Raw genomic sequence first — 14,781 nt, 5'->3', positions numbered from 1 at the left:
CTTATCGTGTGATGTTAATAACAGGATATGTCTGTAAAATCATTTCAGCACACAATGATGTTGCTCGTCAATCGTCTTTATATTTAGATTCAGCCAAGGAAAAGACAGAAAAAATCACATTTTGTCCACAGGCGTGATCCCCAGAATCCTCATTCCATTAGCCAGAAGTGAACGGGCGGCGCTGAACAGACAGAGTCTGGCCTGAGAACACAAGTGTTTAATGAGTGACCGTGAGCTGATAGAAAAGAGCGTTTACATGTGAGCGTTTACCTGAGCCACCTCCAGTGAGCTTCCCTTCACAGGCAGCTCTCGATGGGCGGACGACACCAGATGACTGCAAACACACATCACATCACTAAACAAGCTGACTGGTGTTTGTGACGGAGCGGCGTGAGGACACACAGACACGTGAATGAGGAAGTGAAGGAGAGATGATCGTACCACAGAGTCATGAGGAAGTTCACCAGGTGTCTGGGCTGCAGGTCCGTCGCCGACTGAAGAAGAATCTCATCGTATCTAAACAACAATCAGAAAAAGATTCATGCTATTATGAAGAAATAGCATCAAAAAAACTATTATTAGAATGTGAATCCAACAATAATAAGAAAAATATTTAAGATGACAATGGCACCAACAATATAACAAACGGAAGATTAATAAAAGAATAGTCAATGTTTAATAACAACTTGTAATAATACATGTAAATGAATTTTCTTGAATAACAGAAATGCTTGTTAATAACAATAATTCCTTTGTTTGAAAAGAGTGAATAACTGGTTTTTCGTGTATTGACTGCGCGTGTCTCCTGTGACTTGTGATGTGTTCTGTCAGACCAGCTTTACTGGAATAAAATCACACGGTTCTTCATTTAGTTTGCTCATATCTTCTTTCAGCTTTCAGACAGGAATGTGTGAGGAGTGTTTCACCTGAGGAGATGCTGGAGGATTGAAACGCTTCTGTTGTCTGTCAGAGGTGAGAGGTCACCACACTTCTTCTCATCTCCAAATCTGTTCAACAGACTGATGACAAAACACACTGATTCACACACACGTGACATGAGCGAGCTGAACACAAGAGTTTAAAGGCTTTTCATGGATATCTGGAGCTCAATGGTTTGAGTGTTTGAGAGTTAGCAACACAAAGGTCATGGGCTTTATAGAATGCGGATAAATCATGTTAGCAAATGTCATGTTACAGGTCCTATCTATTCATGTACAGCTTGACTGAATAAACCAGAAGAGCGTCAATAGAGATCAGTCAATACAAACAGCATCATTACAAAGGTGTGTGTGTGTGTGTGTGTTACCTGCGGAGTCGTGCGTGTGTGTACTGCAGAAAAACTCCTGTGTCACCCTGAGCCTGAAGAACTGTATCCCACTCAAATCTATAATCTGATATCAGAGGCCCTTTAAAATCCTCACAAACACAAACACATCAAATAAAAGATCAAACACACAATCACAGAAATGATGACACAGTGTATATGTGTCCCGTTTTCCTCTACAAATATCTAAACCTTTCTAAATCAAGACACATTTATTTGAGAAGTGAAAATAACTTCTATTTTGATTAATTTTAAAAAATCATGTTTTTTAATTTTTTTACCATGTGTGAGCAACTTGATTCATTTTTTTTAGAATACACAATAAAAAACATGATTTACAGTTAGTTATCTGTTATGGCAAATGAACTCTTCATTCTCTTCAACCTTGAATGAAGTATTCAGAGAAGAGTTAAAAATGTCAATTATAATGATTCAGATTTGTCTTCCTACTGAAAGAGATATGGTGGAGACAAACAATAAGAGAAGAAACAGACAAAAATGTTTCAAACATACTGCAAGAGAACACAAAAGCTTTAAATTAATATTTAATAGTCTTTGTAAACATTTCATTAATCCACAATACCACATATTATTTTAAATATTTTTTTTTTTTTTTGTAAACAAGACTTACTATATGCTGCCAAGTCATTGCACTTCAAGTAAATGTATCATGATTTGACAACTATATAAATAAATAAATACATATATATTTGTGCTGGAAAACAAGACAAACTATCGGAGGTTTTTTTTAAAGAAAAATGAAAGGATAAATATTTACAGGCAAATGTCATCACACAATGTGACCAATCCAGTTCATCAGGCTTCAGATTGTGTGTGTGATTTAGGGAGTGATTTTTGAGTACCTGTATCACAACAGCACTGATGCCAATTCTCTCTGCGGTTTCTTCTGGATCCTCAAGAGCTTTTGAAGCTAACACACAGAAGATTGTCATGATAACGACACAAATGTGGAACGCTTGTGAAAACTGATGTTGGTGTGATAGTGCAGGATGGTGTTTAGTTGTTGTTCTGTGTCATTGCTCACTTCTGGACTCTCTCATGTTGTTGAGCATTTGGGTGCGAGCCTCATCCAGAACATCCTCCAGAAAGATGACGTCACCCCGCCGTGTGCTCATGCCCTGAACCCGCCCAAACGCCACGTGAACACAACTGACACACACATATTATCAGAAGATGTTTGTTTAGGGATTGTGTGTGTGTGTGTGTGTGTGTACCTGTTTGCCCACTGGTGTCCCATGGCTGACAGGATGTGGAAGAGTTGTTGAAAGTGTACGCTCTGACTCTTATCTGTCTTCAGGAGGAATATGTTGATGAGTCAATACAATAACACCCACAAACACATGCACACACACAAACAGACACACACGCACAGACACATGCACACAAACGCACACACTCGCATGCACAGACACACTCACAGACACACTCACAATTACACGCACAAACTCATGCACACACACACTTAAACACACAGACGAGCACGCACGCACACACTCATAGACACACACGCAGACACATACACAAACACATGCATATTAGCAAAAACACACTCGCAGGTAAAAACACAAAAACGTGCACACACATTACATTCACACGCACGCACGCGCACACACACATACGCACACACATCATATCACATACACACACAACGTGTTTAGAATGTAATCTCACCACATAAATCATCTCATCAAATCCAAACCTCTGGTGTCTGTCCAGCGCCGCTGCGATGTCTCTGACAATGCAAAACAAATGACATCACAGACGCGCACTACACACCTCATTAGACACTGTGTTTGTGCGTCTGTGATACACACCTGGTGATGTACAGTGACGTCCCATCGCTGCGCGCTAACGTGGCGTAAGATGACAAATCACCTGCATCCGACAGATCGAACACAGTCGTACCCTTCCTGAAAATCAACCAATCACAGTCAAGCCCCGCACACACACATGCTGTCATCAGCCAATGAGCAGAGAGGGACATACTGTGTGGTCTTTAACAGGCCTCTGGACTTAAGATCTTCCAGAACATTCTTTGTTTGACTGTGATAAAACGACTCTCCAGAGAAATGATCAAAGTGAACTCCTAAGCGCTGAGAGAAGACAAACACGCAGCCAATCACAACGCAGCACATTTACATAGAGACGTCTAAAAGGTACAATTTTGGAATGATGCGAGCCTGGATTTACTGATAATGTCGTCAATGTAAATGTGAAGATCATGACACATAATGATAACTTGCCTCATAGATCCGTTTGTATTCTTTCACGGTGATCTCCATCAACTGCTTCCATAGCGATAGAGCATGATGTTCCTTCTGCTCGAGGCGTCTGAAGAAGTCGGCGGCAGCCACACGCACGTTGCCATCGTGCTCGGCCTCACGGTTCACCTGAACGTACACCTGAACGGACGACGGAGAGTTAAAAGAGAAGAGACGTGTGACAGCGTGACAGAAACACCTGCTGACCTCAAAGAGATGCTGAAGAGCCTGAACTTTCAACTTCTGCTGACAGCCAAACCGCTCGAATCCTGCTCCCAAAAGACCTGCCAGACCACACCCAACACAATCACATCACATTCATACACATGTCGTGTAGATACGTTTCTGACAGTGATCAAGTTACTGAGAGTATTTAGATTGATCTTCAGTCAATCCAAAATGTAGAAGACCTTTCTTTGTGTCTGTTAGGATTTTACAGTCATATTTACAAACACAATGAGAGAGAGAGAGAGAGAGAGAGAGAGAGAGAGAGAGAGAGAGAGAGAGGCATCATTTTGATCTCACTATTGTAAGCATACGAGATCTGTCATGACAATTTTCTTCAAGATTTGACCTCATATGATACTTGAACGCTGAATGAAGCAGCCAAACATTGATTCCTGGTCCAGTATTCATTTGATTATATTTTAATGTTCCCTTTAGTCATTAATATGCTTTCACTTGATAAAGAATACCATTTTTAAACATGAAAACATGATTTTGTTTTTAAAGATGAATGATTTGTAGGATTTCTCAAACCGTATCAATAATGTTTCATTCCATTCAATTTGATTAATGATTTACATAAAACAATTGTGCATTGTTGCAAATCAGATTTACACAGCAAACATGATGTTATTGCAGTTTCAGGGCTGTCAAATGATAAATTGAGAATCACATCCAGAATAACAGTTTGTGTTCACATAATGTATGTATGTACACAGTGCATATTAAGTTTGTACACATAAATGCAAATATTGAATAAAAATATAAAAATAAATAAACATTTATTACATTTAAATTATTGGTTAATATAAATGAATACATTTAAATATTTTGTAAATATGTAAACATCTACGTGTGGGTTAATATAAAACCCAAATTTGACAAACTTTTCTTATGTAAACAAACCCTTTATTTCTGGGTGTGATGAATCGTTTGACAGCACTATGCTGTTTTAAAACTCTCTTAATCAGACATTTCTATTCATAGTACTAAACAGTGTGTTTATGTTTATTCAAGGGATGTATATGAGTAGTACTGACTGTAAAAATGTCTGTTAACTTTTTAATATATAATTGTTAATAATATTTGTTTACAGTGAACTCACCAAACTGCATCCCCCAGTCCCCCAAATAATTCACCCGAATCACCTCCTTCCCCACAGCCTTCTTGACATTGGCAATGAAGTTTCCTACACCAAACAGAAATATATCATATAGAAATGTGCTAGTAGAGAACTGTGTTGTGATCAATAGATGTAAACCTGAAATGAACTTAACGTCACTTTGGCAAAAAGAAAACTGTTTAACAGAGATTTCACATCTCACCGATGAACGTGGAGCGCAGATGTCCAGCGTGAAACTTCTTAGCAACGTTTGGTGAACTGAAACCAAAACAAATCCACAACACAGCCCGTCATGTCACGTCACGACACTGATATAAGCTCCACTTGGTCAATGCACACTCATATCTTTCTGGCATCAGAAGATAAAGGTGATGATATGAAGTATTAAATGACCTGAACTCCACCAGTGTTCTGCCGCCGTGTAGATGTGTGAGAAGTTCACTCTTCAGTCCAAACGTGTCAGGCTCTGACTGCAGCTGCTTCAGGACCTTCTGTTATCAAAGTCCACAGTCAACACATTAAGAAGAGACCACACTAAATGTGAAATATCATCAATAATAACCCAACAATAATATAAGTTATTAATGGCGGGGTGTCCAATGTACTCTTGTTTAGACAAAGTCGTTCCGAGTACCAAAAAAAGCAGTAAGCTGCACAGTACACAGAGCCGCGCACTGACGAAAGTGAAAGATGGGGGCAGAGGTCTGTCTTTTTCTGTGATTTGAACATCAACAACGGCTAAGAGAAATCAGACATCCCGCCTTTAATAACAACATTTGACTGTGACAGATCTCACTGTTCTGATCATACAGGTGACTTCACTAAAGCCATGACATGAACAAATGCAGGAAAAGTTGTTGTTTATCTGCTTAAAAGTTGTCCTCTGATGCTCCGGCAGAGGACGAGCAGCTTCAGACAACAGACGGATGTATGAAACATGTTATCTTAACACTTTCTATTTCGAGATTGAGAGATGAGTTTATACCTGTGCCAGCATCAGTTTGTTTAATCTGAAGTAAATCATTCCTGGAGCAGCGATGACGTCCTCAACCACAGAGTTGTGTTTTATCTGGATCAGAAACATCACAAACTCTCCATCACTTCTTATCCGTGAGATAACTTCTGCTCAATAATCTATCCTCACCTGTTTGGCCAGTGTTTCAGTGTTTCTCTGTAGATCTTCATGAGGAAGAACAGCACCATTCTGCACCAGAGAGTTCACAGACACCCGTAAATCACCCATCGACCTGACACACATCAACACACATTCAGACCGTTTACAGCCGTGGAAAATATGACGAGAGCGTTCCAAATGTTCATTTCAAATCAGCCTTTCTAGATGTATTGTGCTCATTTCAGTCCAGTGTCTGTTGAATTTCCTTCAGGAGTGACATAAAGTCATCCAACAGCAATGTGAATGTCTGACAGCATGACAAGACACATGACAACTGTCATCAAAACACAGATTATCACATATATACATAATGCATGTAGAACTGTGACTATAGTGTTGCTTAAAAGTGAATCTGAACTTGTTTTCATGCCAGTATTTGAGTTGTGATAAAACACAGAGCATCTCTTGTGTTATTTCACCTGTTTCTCCAGGTCTCGTGTTCTGCAAATAAATGCAAATAGAAAAGGGGTCTCTGAAAGGGTCTCTGAATTGTTCCCGCAGCTGTATCATGAAGAGTTTTATATGTCTTCACATCCACTATACAAACTAAAGACATGAACCACTAATACCTTTATCTTATGATTTATTTATGTTAAAATCTGATGCTTTATTATGTCATGAACAGTATGGCACTGTTTATGTCGTGTACTGTAGAGATCAGTTGTGGACAATGCACCGAGTGTTCTTACTGTTTCTTTGACACTGGCACTGCACAGATGAGAGGTATAAAAACATCTTCATACTGACCACACATCTTTGAAAGCTGCAAAACAGTTAAAGTCAGTAAGCATTTTATATTAGAGGACGTCTGAGACTTTTATTATGTCATAGTGTAAACACAGCGCGTGTACCTGATGAGCAATAGTTCTCCTGAAGAAACACGCCATGAGTCTTGAGCGGCTTAATATTGTTTTTGTTGTTGTTGTTGTAAAATCTGTATAAAGTCAAGTGTCATTGATGGGATAGGTTATTCAGACAGAGCGTGTGTTCACTGTGGAAAGTCAGCTGTCGTCATCTCTTTGCGCCTTTACAAAATTGAAGTCCTCAGTCTTAAAATGTGACAAAAGTCCTGCGACGTTTGCTCTGTCCCATAATAAAAAGAAAATGGTATGCTTATGTCTTTACTATTTATACATTAATAAACAAAATACTTGTTTATCACTGGACACTAAACTGTAGACAATTAGTTTTGGTTCACTAGAGTGTATAATTACTACACTTTGTTATTCTTTATTATCAACTATGGTGAATTGATAAATTGTAGTAAATACCATAGTATATTTTTATATTTAATACGGAAAGGTTTAAAATACTAGTATGTAGGAATTCTGTTCCAGTTTACTATACTTATTACACTTCAGTAAAGTATTAAATTGTACAATTTTACATGGGACCATACAAAGAGAAAACAGCAAAAATGAAACAAGATACACGACGTTTATTTCTTCACTCATTATTTGATTACATTTACAAAGTTTAGACATTTAACTAAAACAGATTTAAAATTAAATCAACAAAAGTTGTCTGAGATGATAACATTATAATGTAGTAATGATTTTACACACTCACTGACTGTCCAGATGCAAACGGGACAAAACAGCGACACAGACTGGACACATGAAACATTACCGTGAATAAATGATTACGTCACACCAGCATCAGATATCAGAGGTGAAGTTGGATTATCGCTGAGGTGGGCAAGATGGCGCACAAATGAAATGATACGTACTGACTTTGCCGAGCTCTCCTAAACACGTGTAATCGTGTAAAAATTGATTACGTGTAAAATTGCTTACACGTGTTTAGGAGAGCTCGGCAAAGTCAGTACGTATCATTTCATTTGTAGTGCAGTGAGTAATATTTTCAGTTATAATTCGCTTCGTATTTGACTGCCACATCATTTGCAATGGTTGACAATGGGAAAATCTATAAAAAGGAAAAACAAGAATGCTAATCAAGCTATCTCGGTAACGCAGCAAGCCCCAAATAAGCTTTTAAGCGAAAATTTGCACGATTATCTAAAGTCAGAAATGGATCCTGCAGGTGTCATGATAGTGGAAGAAGTATTCCCTCCTTTACCTGAAACTCCAAGTAAGTCTCCGGTTGTTAATCAGCGTAAAATAGAGAGCTTGGATACCGCTAACATTCTCACACAACTCAAAGAACTCTCTCAATTTATCAACAATCGTTCGGATGCATTGGAAAAAATGGTGAAAAACAATGCTCAAGCGATCGCGAGCATGAAAGAAACGGTCATTGAAAATGCCAAACAGATAGCTGATATACACGTCGTTGGAATCTGAGGATTTACGGAGTGCCAGAAAAAGAGAAAGAGGACGTTCGTGAACGTGTCATCCAGGTATGCCAACAGCTTTTACCTGAAGCAAAGGAAAAAAATCCATTCATTGTAGACACTGTACATCGACTCGGTCGCAAACAGCTGAATAACGACAAGCCTAGAGGGGTAATATTCCAGTTTACATCGCGCTTTTATCGTGATGCCGTTTGGCGGGAAGCGAAGGACTCCGCCCGCCTTTCTCAGAAACAACAATCTGAAAATCGCTGAGGACCTGTCTCCATCTGACAGGGAAAGACCAAATAAACGATGTCCTCTCGTGGATAAAGCACGTCGTGAAAACAAGCGAGCTTATTTTGTAGGAGGAAGAGCTTTTGTGGATGGAACTGAAATATTTTCAGCAACTTGAACTATCTTTTTTGGCTTTGTGTTTATCCACTCAACTTGTGTGAAAGCCATGTTCTTAAGGTAACAAATTACTTTCTTAAATGTTGCTAAACTTTGTTCTAAAATGGCTAATTTGGCACTTTATAAGTTTAAGATTTGATAAACACAATGAGGGGCTGTTTTGCTGTTTATCAGAAAATGTTGTCTAAATTATAATATTTTATAACTAAATTTTATAATAATTTAAAGTTGTTATTTTACTCTGTTGGGGTAGTACTTATACTGCACTACATTATTAGGGTGTTTTGCTTCTGAGATTTTGCTGTGCTCATCTTTGCATAAATTCCATAAATAAGTGATCCTTAGCACATTACTTGGATCATAACTGTTATTATTGTTTAATTTAAAGTTCTCTTTCTGTCTTTGTTTTTTTCTGTTATGGCTCTGTCTATTCTTTCATTTAATGTTAGAGGGATAAGAAATCTTACAAAACGTAAAGCTATTTTTTTGTACCTTAAACAGTTTAACTCTGACTTTTACTTTTTACAAGAATGTCATTCAGTCAAAGAAGATTTTAAGATATGGAGATCCCAATGGGGCATGGACTTGTGGATGTCTCATGCAACCTCAAGCTCAGCTGGGGTATGTGTTTTACTTCATTGTTTCAGGGGGAAAGTTTTATTTACTGAGTGTGATCCAAATGGTCGGTATGTTTTCCTCTTACTTGAAATTTCATGTAAGAAGTTTATCGTCACCAATGTTTATGGGCACAATCAACTAAAATAAAATGGATTTTTTTTGATCACATAGAAAAACGCATACTTTCACTGTTAACTAACTACCCCAATTCATATTTGATTTTCGGAGGTGACTTTAATATGGTTAGTGACAGTAACATGGATAGATGGCCACCAAAACCTAATAGTGCTAATTCTTATTTAAAGATGTTCATGGAAAGGTTCTGTTTGGTTGATAGCTGGAGAGATACTTATCCATCTTTAAGATCATTCACATGGAATAATAATTCATTCTCATGTCAATCTCGCATTGACCTATGGCTTATTTCTAAGGAGCTGCATAACGTTTCGACTGATATTATTCCCTCACCTTTGTCTGATCACAAATGTATTTCTATTCATATTCCTTTTTCAAATGAAGTTACTTCGCATACAACCCCCTCTTATTGGAAACTTAATAACTCGATTCTTGTCTATGATGAAGTTAAAGACAACGTCAGTAACATTATTACAAAATTTTGGGTTAAAGCAAAAGAAGAAAAAAATTACGGCAGTAATTGGGAGCTAACTAAATATGAAGTTAGTAAATATTTGCGCAAATTTAGTAGCATCTTAGCTAAAAAGAGAAAATCTAATGAAAATGATGTTATTTATAAAATTGGCAATCTTTTGGCAAAAAATGTGGAGGATATCACTATTTCTGAAAAAGCTGAACTTGCTGAACTGCAACATCAATTAGATAACATTTATAAATATAAAGCTGAAGGAGCCTACATTCGCTCATGCAGAAAGTGGCTTGAAGAAGGTGAGCAAAGCTCTGCTTACTTTTTCAGATTAGAAAGAGAGCAAGCCAGAAAAAATTATATAGGGAAACTTATGATTGACGATACATTGGAGAGGGAGAGGGGGAGAGAGAGGGAGAGGGAGAGGGAGAGGGAGAGGGAGAGGGGAAGGGAGAGGGGGAGGGAGAGGGGGAGGGGGAGGGAGAGGGAGAGGGAGAGGGGGAGGGAGAGGGAGAGGGAGAGGGAGAGGGAGAGGGGGAGGGAGAGGGAGAGGGGGAGGGAGAGGGAGAGGGAGAGGGAGAGGGAGAGGGAGAGGGGAAGGGAGAGGGGGAGGGAGAGGGAGAGGGGGAGGGAGAGGGGGAGAGGGAGAGGGAGAGGGGGAGGGAGAGGGAGAGGGGGAGGGAGAGGGAGAGGGAGAGGGAGAGGGAGAGGGAGAGGGGAAGGGAGAGGGGGAGGGAGAGGGAGAGGGAGAGGGGGAGGGAGAGGGAGAGGGAGAGGGGGAGGGGGAGGGAGAGGGAGAGGGAGAGGGAGAGGGGGAGGGAGAAGGAGAGGGAGAGGGAGAGGGGGAGGGAGAGGGAGAGGGGGATGTTACCTAATGTTACGCTTCTACTAAGTTGAATGGTGTAACTCAAAAATATTTAGTAGTGCGTCAGTTGTAATTTAGTATCCGTATTCAATGATTTATAAATACCTGTGTGTGAATGTAACCTCAAAATAAGTGTGAATTTTACTCACTTTCTTCATTTGTTTTCATTCCTGCACAGAAACATAAATCTCATGTCAACACTCATGATGTTCTGAATACATACAGCAGAAAACTTTTGTCTTCAGATGTGTTCATCTCTCCTTTTAGTTTCTCTCCAAACAGACCCAGAAGAGCAAAAGTGATAAAGTTTCATCCATGGACCGTCTGAAAGAGAAAAGCAGAAGAGAGATGCTCAAACACATGATTTATTGGCGTCTTAGAGAAATGTTTTCTAACCTGAACATGAAGAACTGACTGTGTTGTGTATATCTCTCCTCTCCACTGTTGGGTGTCAGAGAGAGACAGAGAACATCCATCAGCTCCTTCTTCTGTCAGACATCCACATGACGTTCAGTGAATCTCCAGATGTTCAGTGGAGGAGAGATCCAGCAGGGCAGAGTGACCGTAGAGCCCAACCGACCCACAATCTGACCCACTACACCCTTCACCTCAGAACACAGACATTCAAACAAAAAAATGTATAGACTCCTTAAAGTTGAATATCAGGAGGTGCCTGAGGACTCGTTCTTATGTTTGGCTGTAAAATGTTCTAGTCTTTCTGTTTTCTGTGTCAAGTTACTCTGTACTGTAATGTGTACAAGTGTCATTGTGATGCACTTACATGATCATTGACATAAAATAGACTTTTGAGAGATGAATTAAGGTATTTACAGGCATTTCACCATGTGGTGCTGTATGTACAAATGATAAATGCACTGACTATTTCTCAAATGTTAGGAATGATATGAGAAACGCTGTAAAAACTGTCTGCAAAATGTCTAAATGTAAATCATACTGTTGAAAGAAGAACAATTATCATGTTCACCTACTCACTATTGTCAAAGACAGTAAAATATCATGTTATTGTTGTTATTTTATTGTATTGAATGAGTGTTTATCTTATAAGTAAACAGGCATTATAGGTTTTTGTATTTTCATATGCGTGAAGTCTTCAATGTCAAAATAATGGTTCGATTATCGATCCACTGTGAATGATCAAGTCTCTCTTGGAACATTCATCAAATCACGAACATGAACACTTCAGTTTGACCCTCATGACACATGATGAAATCAAGGTTAGAAAGACCTCACATCAATTGATCTTTTCATTTTTTTGCATAAATTCAACATATGTGTCATGTGTGTGCATCAAAGCTTTTATATAAGACTGCCATCTAGTGGTGACCCATGATGTGATGTATAGAGCATCACTTAGTCAAAGTTCACTAAATCTTTTTTTGTCACAGCAGACAATTTTGTCACGTTATCATTCATCTGCCAGCAGACACAATAAAAGTAGGGACGAGGTGGAAAACCTGAGTTCACCAGCACCAGATTTTTAGACTTTTTTTAAAGAAATCAAACAGTGACTTGAAAAAGTATTCATCCCCCTTAATTTTATGCACATGTTGTTACGCAGATGCCTTATCCTAAACTACTTTACTTAGTAATCTACTCTCCATGCACAATAATGACAAAAAACAGATTTGTGACAGCTTTGGGAATTCATTATAACTTAAAAACTAAAATATGTACATTGCATAAGTATTCATCTGGGACACTAAATTGAGCTCAGAAGCATTAGTTTCGCTTGTTGATGTTTCTCCACTTCGAGTGGAGTTCACATGTGGCAAATTCAATTGAATAAGTATGATTTGGAGCAGCGTACCTCTCAATAAAAGGTGCAACAGCTGAAATATCAATGTAAAAACCAAGACATGAGGTCAACAGAAGTGCAGTAGAGCTCCCAGACATGTTTGTATTAAGACAGATCTGGGAAGACTCCTGAAAACAATCTGCTGTGTTGAAGGTTCACAGAAGCATGTAACCTCCCTTAATCCTTCAAGAAAGAAGTTTGGAAGCAGCAGATCTCTTACTTGAGCGGGTGACCTCCTGTCCAAACTGAGCCATCGATGGAGAAGGGTCTTGGTTAGAGCGGTGAGCGAGAAGCTGATGATCACTCTGGTTGAGCTCCATGATCATATATGGAGATGGGAGAAACTTGCAGAAGGACAAAAATCACTGCAACACTCTACCAATCTGAGCTTTATGGCCCAGTGTCCAGACTCAAGTCTTTGCGCAGTGAAAACTTGAAATACGCAAAAATCGACCTTTCAACAAATCTTTCAAACTGTCAGAGCCAAGATTCTCTGGTCTGATGAATCTCAGATTCATGAATCATGTTCAGGGGTCGAGCAGTGCCTGGTTTTCTCCAGACAATAGCATCTCAACAGTGAAGTGTGGCGGAAACTGTATCATGATGTGCAGTGTTTTTCAGCTGCAGGGGCTCAATACTTTTTAAAGGAACTGTATATAGGGAAATGTCTTGGTCACGCATGTAGCCTCAGTTCCCTTTCTGTCGGTCTCTTGACGTTGTGTCAAACCAACAGAATGGGGTTTAATTTTGTGAAACCTATCATCTCTGATTGTACTTTTAACAGGCCAATGAACTTGGCGAAAAGGAAGATGGCGTGCCTATTCGTTCACGTTTGGGCTGAGGACAGGAACTGCACGTACACCACACACACTTTTGTAGAGAAGTTTTATTTATCGCATACAGCCAAGGATGCTAGGTTGCTCATTAACACGCTACACCACAAGCTCATTTTTAATAAAACCAATGTTAAATCGTGTATCGTCCAAAGGCCCTGGAAAGATGTCAAGATAAAGAACACATGATATACGTATGATTAAATCCTAATAAAGTAGGCCGGAATTATAACTGTAGCGAGCGCAGGCCCGATTGAAATATAATAGTAGCAAACAGGAAAGGGTACAGACTAATGAAAAGGGGATATCATGTGAAACCTGATTGGTAGAAGGTGATGTAAGGTAAAACATGATTGGTTTAAACTGTGATGACAACTTGAGAACAATGTATAAAAGATGGCGTCAGATGTCTCACTTTGCTTGCCTGGGCAAATAAAGTTTAAACTCTTGGCATCTGGATCCCTCGTCTCTGAGATTTCTTTCTGTGATGGAAGGCAGATTCACCACAACAATCCTGAAGCTCTGCATGCGGTCCAAGCAGAGGCGCAGGCACGTACAACACTGAAGGGGTTAGGTCTTCCTCCCCAGGGATGAGCGCCTGAAAGTTCACCACTTGATCCCTGAAGGGAGTGGTGGGAACTTTGGGCAAGTAGTCTCAGCAACGCGTGGGCGTTGCCCGGCCTGAACTCTAGGCACTCATTGGACACAGACATTGCATGCAGATCCCCTACCCACTTGACAGAAGCAAGCGCCACTAGGAAAACTGTCTTTATTGTGAGATGAGGTAGAGCGGCTTCCCCTAGGGGCTCAAATGGGGCCCCTAGGCCCACAAGCTACACATTAAGGTCCTAAGAGGGTATGGACCACGGTCATGGAGGATTCACACCCCTACAAGAAGAACGCCAAGATGAGAAGAGGCGCCACTTGTAGGCGTACAGTCGCCAGTGGCCGCTCTTGCCTGAGTGATCATACTTGCGGCTGAGGGAGGCAGGTCACTCCTCATCCCGTCCAGGAGCCAGACGTGGAGGTTCCAGAGGTCTGGTCTTGGGTGCCAGACCATGCCCCTCCCCTGAGAAAATAGGTCCTGTATCAGGGGAATCATCCAGTGGGGAGTTGCCATCAGAAGCGTTAGTTCTGAGAACCAAGTCTGGTTGGCCCAAAGGGGTGCAACCAACAGAGCCTGATGCTCCTCTTCACTGACCTTGCACAGGACCTG

The 14,781-nt window shown here is 39.9% G+C and overlaps 1 protein-coding gene across 3 annotated transcripts; it reads right to left on the bottom strand.

The window, feature by feature from the left end:
• Positions 1 to 58: 58 nt before the first annotated feature.
• rars2 (arginyl-tRNA synthetase 2, mitochondrial) lies at positions 59 to 10,410 on the bottom strand. 3 transcript variants are annotated; one of them, XM_056764356.1, is made up of 21 exons: positions 8,507 to 10,408; positions 6,980 to 7,211; positions 6,818 to 6,891; positions 6,099 to 6,201; positions 5,940 to 6,023; positions 5,348 to 5,445; positions 5,157 to 5,212; positions 4,937 to 5,020; positions 3,814 to 3,890; positions 3,589 to 3,747; positions 3,332 to 3,438; positions 3,160 to 3,255; positions 3,017 to 3,077; positions 2,560 to 2,636; positions 2,370 to 2,494; positions 2,188 to 2,255; positions 1,307 to 1,416; positions 927 to 1,019; positions 442 to 516; positions 271 to 334; positions 59 to 201 (listed from the first exon to the last, which is right to left on the bottom strand). In XM_056764356.1, exons 2-21 carry the CDS (start codon positions 7,013 to 7,015, stop codon positions 115 to 117), a joined length of 1,734 nt encoding a protein of 577 aa, XP_056620334.1. In that variant the 5' UTR covers positions 7,016 to 7,211; positions 8,507 to 10,408; the 3' UTR covers positions 59 to 114. The 3 variants fall into 3 exon arrangements, 2 of the variants coding, with proteins under 2 accessions (XP_056620334.1, XP_056620333.1); XM_056764355.1 differs by having other exon boundaries at positions 3,589 to 3,890; positions 8,507 to 10,410; XR_008908669.1 differs by lacking the exons at positions 59 to 201; positions 271 to 334 and having other exon boundaries at positions 462 to 516; positions 1,307 to 1,391; positions 8,507 to 10,410.
• Positions 10,411 to 14,781: the final 4,371 nt, after the last annotated feature.

Source organism: Triplophysa dalaica, chromosome 13, assembly GCF_015846415.1.
Source record: "Triplophysa dalaica isolate WHDGS20190420 chromosome 13, ASM1584641v1, whole genome shotgun sequence".
NCBI lineage: Eukaryota > Metazoa > Chordata > Actinopteri > Cypriniformes > Nemacheilidae > Triplophysa > Triplophysa dalaica.
The sequence above is the reverse complement of the archived record's forward strand: the minus strand, read 5'-3'. Positions and strand labels throughout refer to the sequence as shown.

What these genes read in the sequence shown, in the direction of transcription:
- rars2 (XM_056764355.1), bottom strand. Translation starts at nt 7,015, where the DNA reads ATGGCGTGTTTCTTCAGGAGAACTATTGCTCATCAG. An exon ending in GGCCTGTTAAAGACCACACA is followed by an intron (nt 3,256 to 3,331) that starts GTATGTCCCTCT and finishes GTTGATTTTCAG; the next exon opens with GAAGGGTACGACTGTGTTCG. An exon ending in TTGATGAGATGATTTATGTG is followed by an intron (nt 2,637 to 3,016) that starts GTGAGATTACAT and finishes TTCCTCCTGAAG; the next exon opens with ACAGATAAGAGTCAGAGCGT.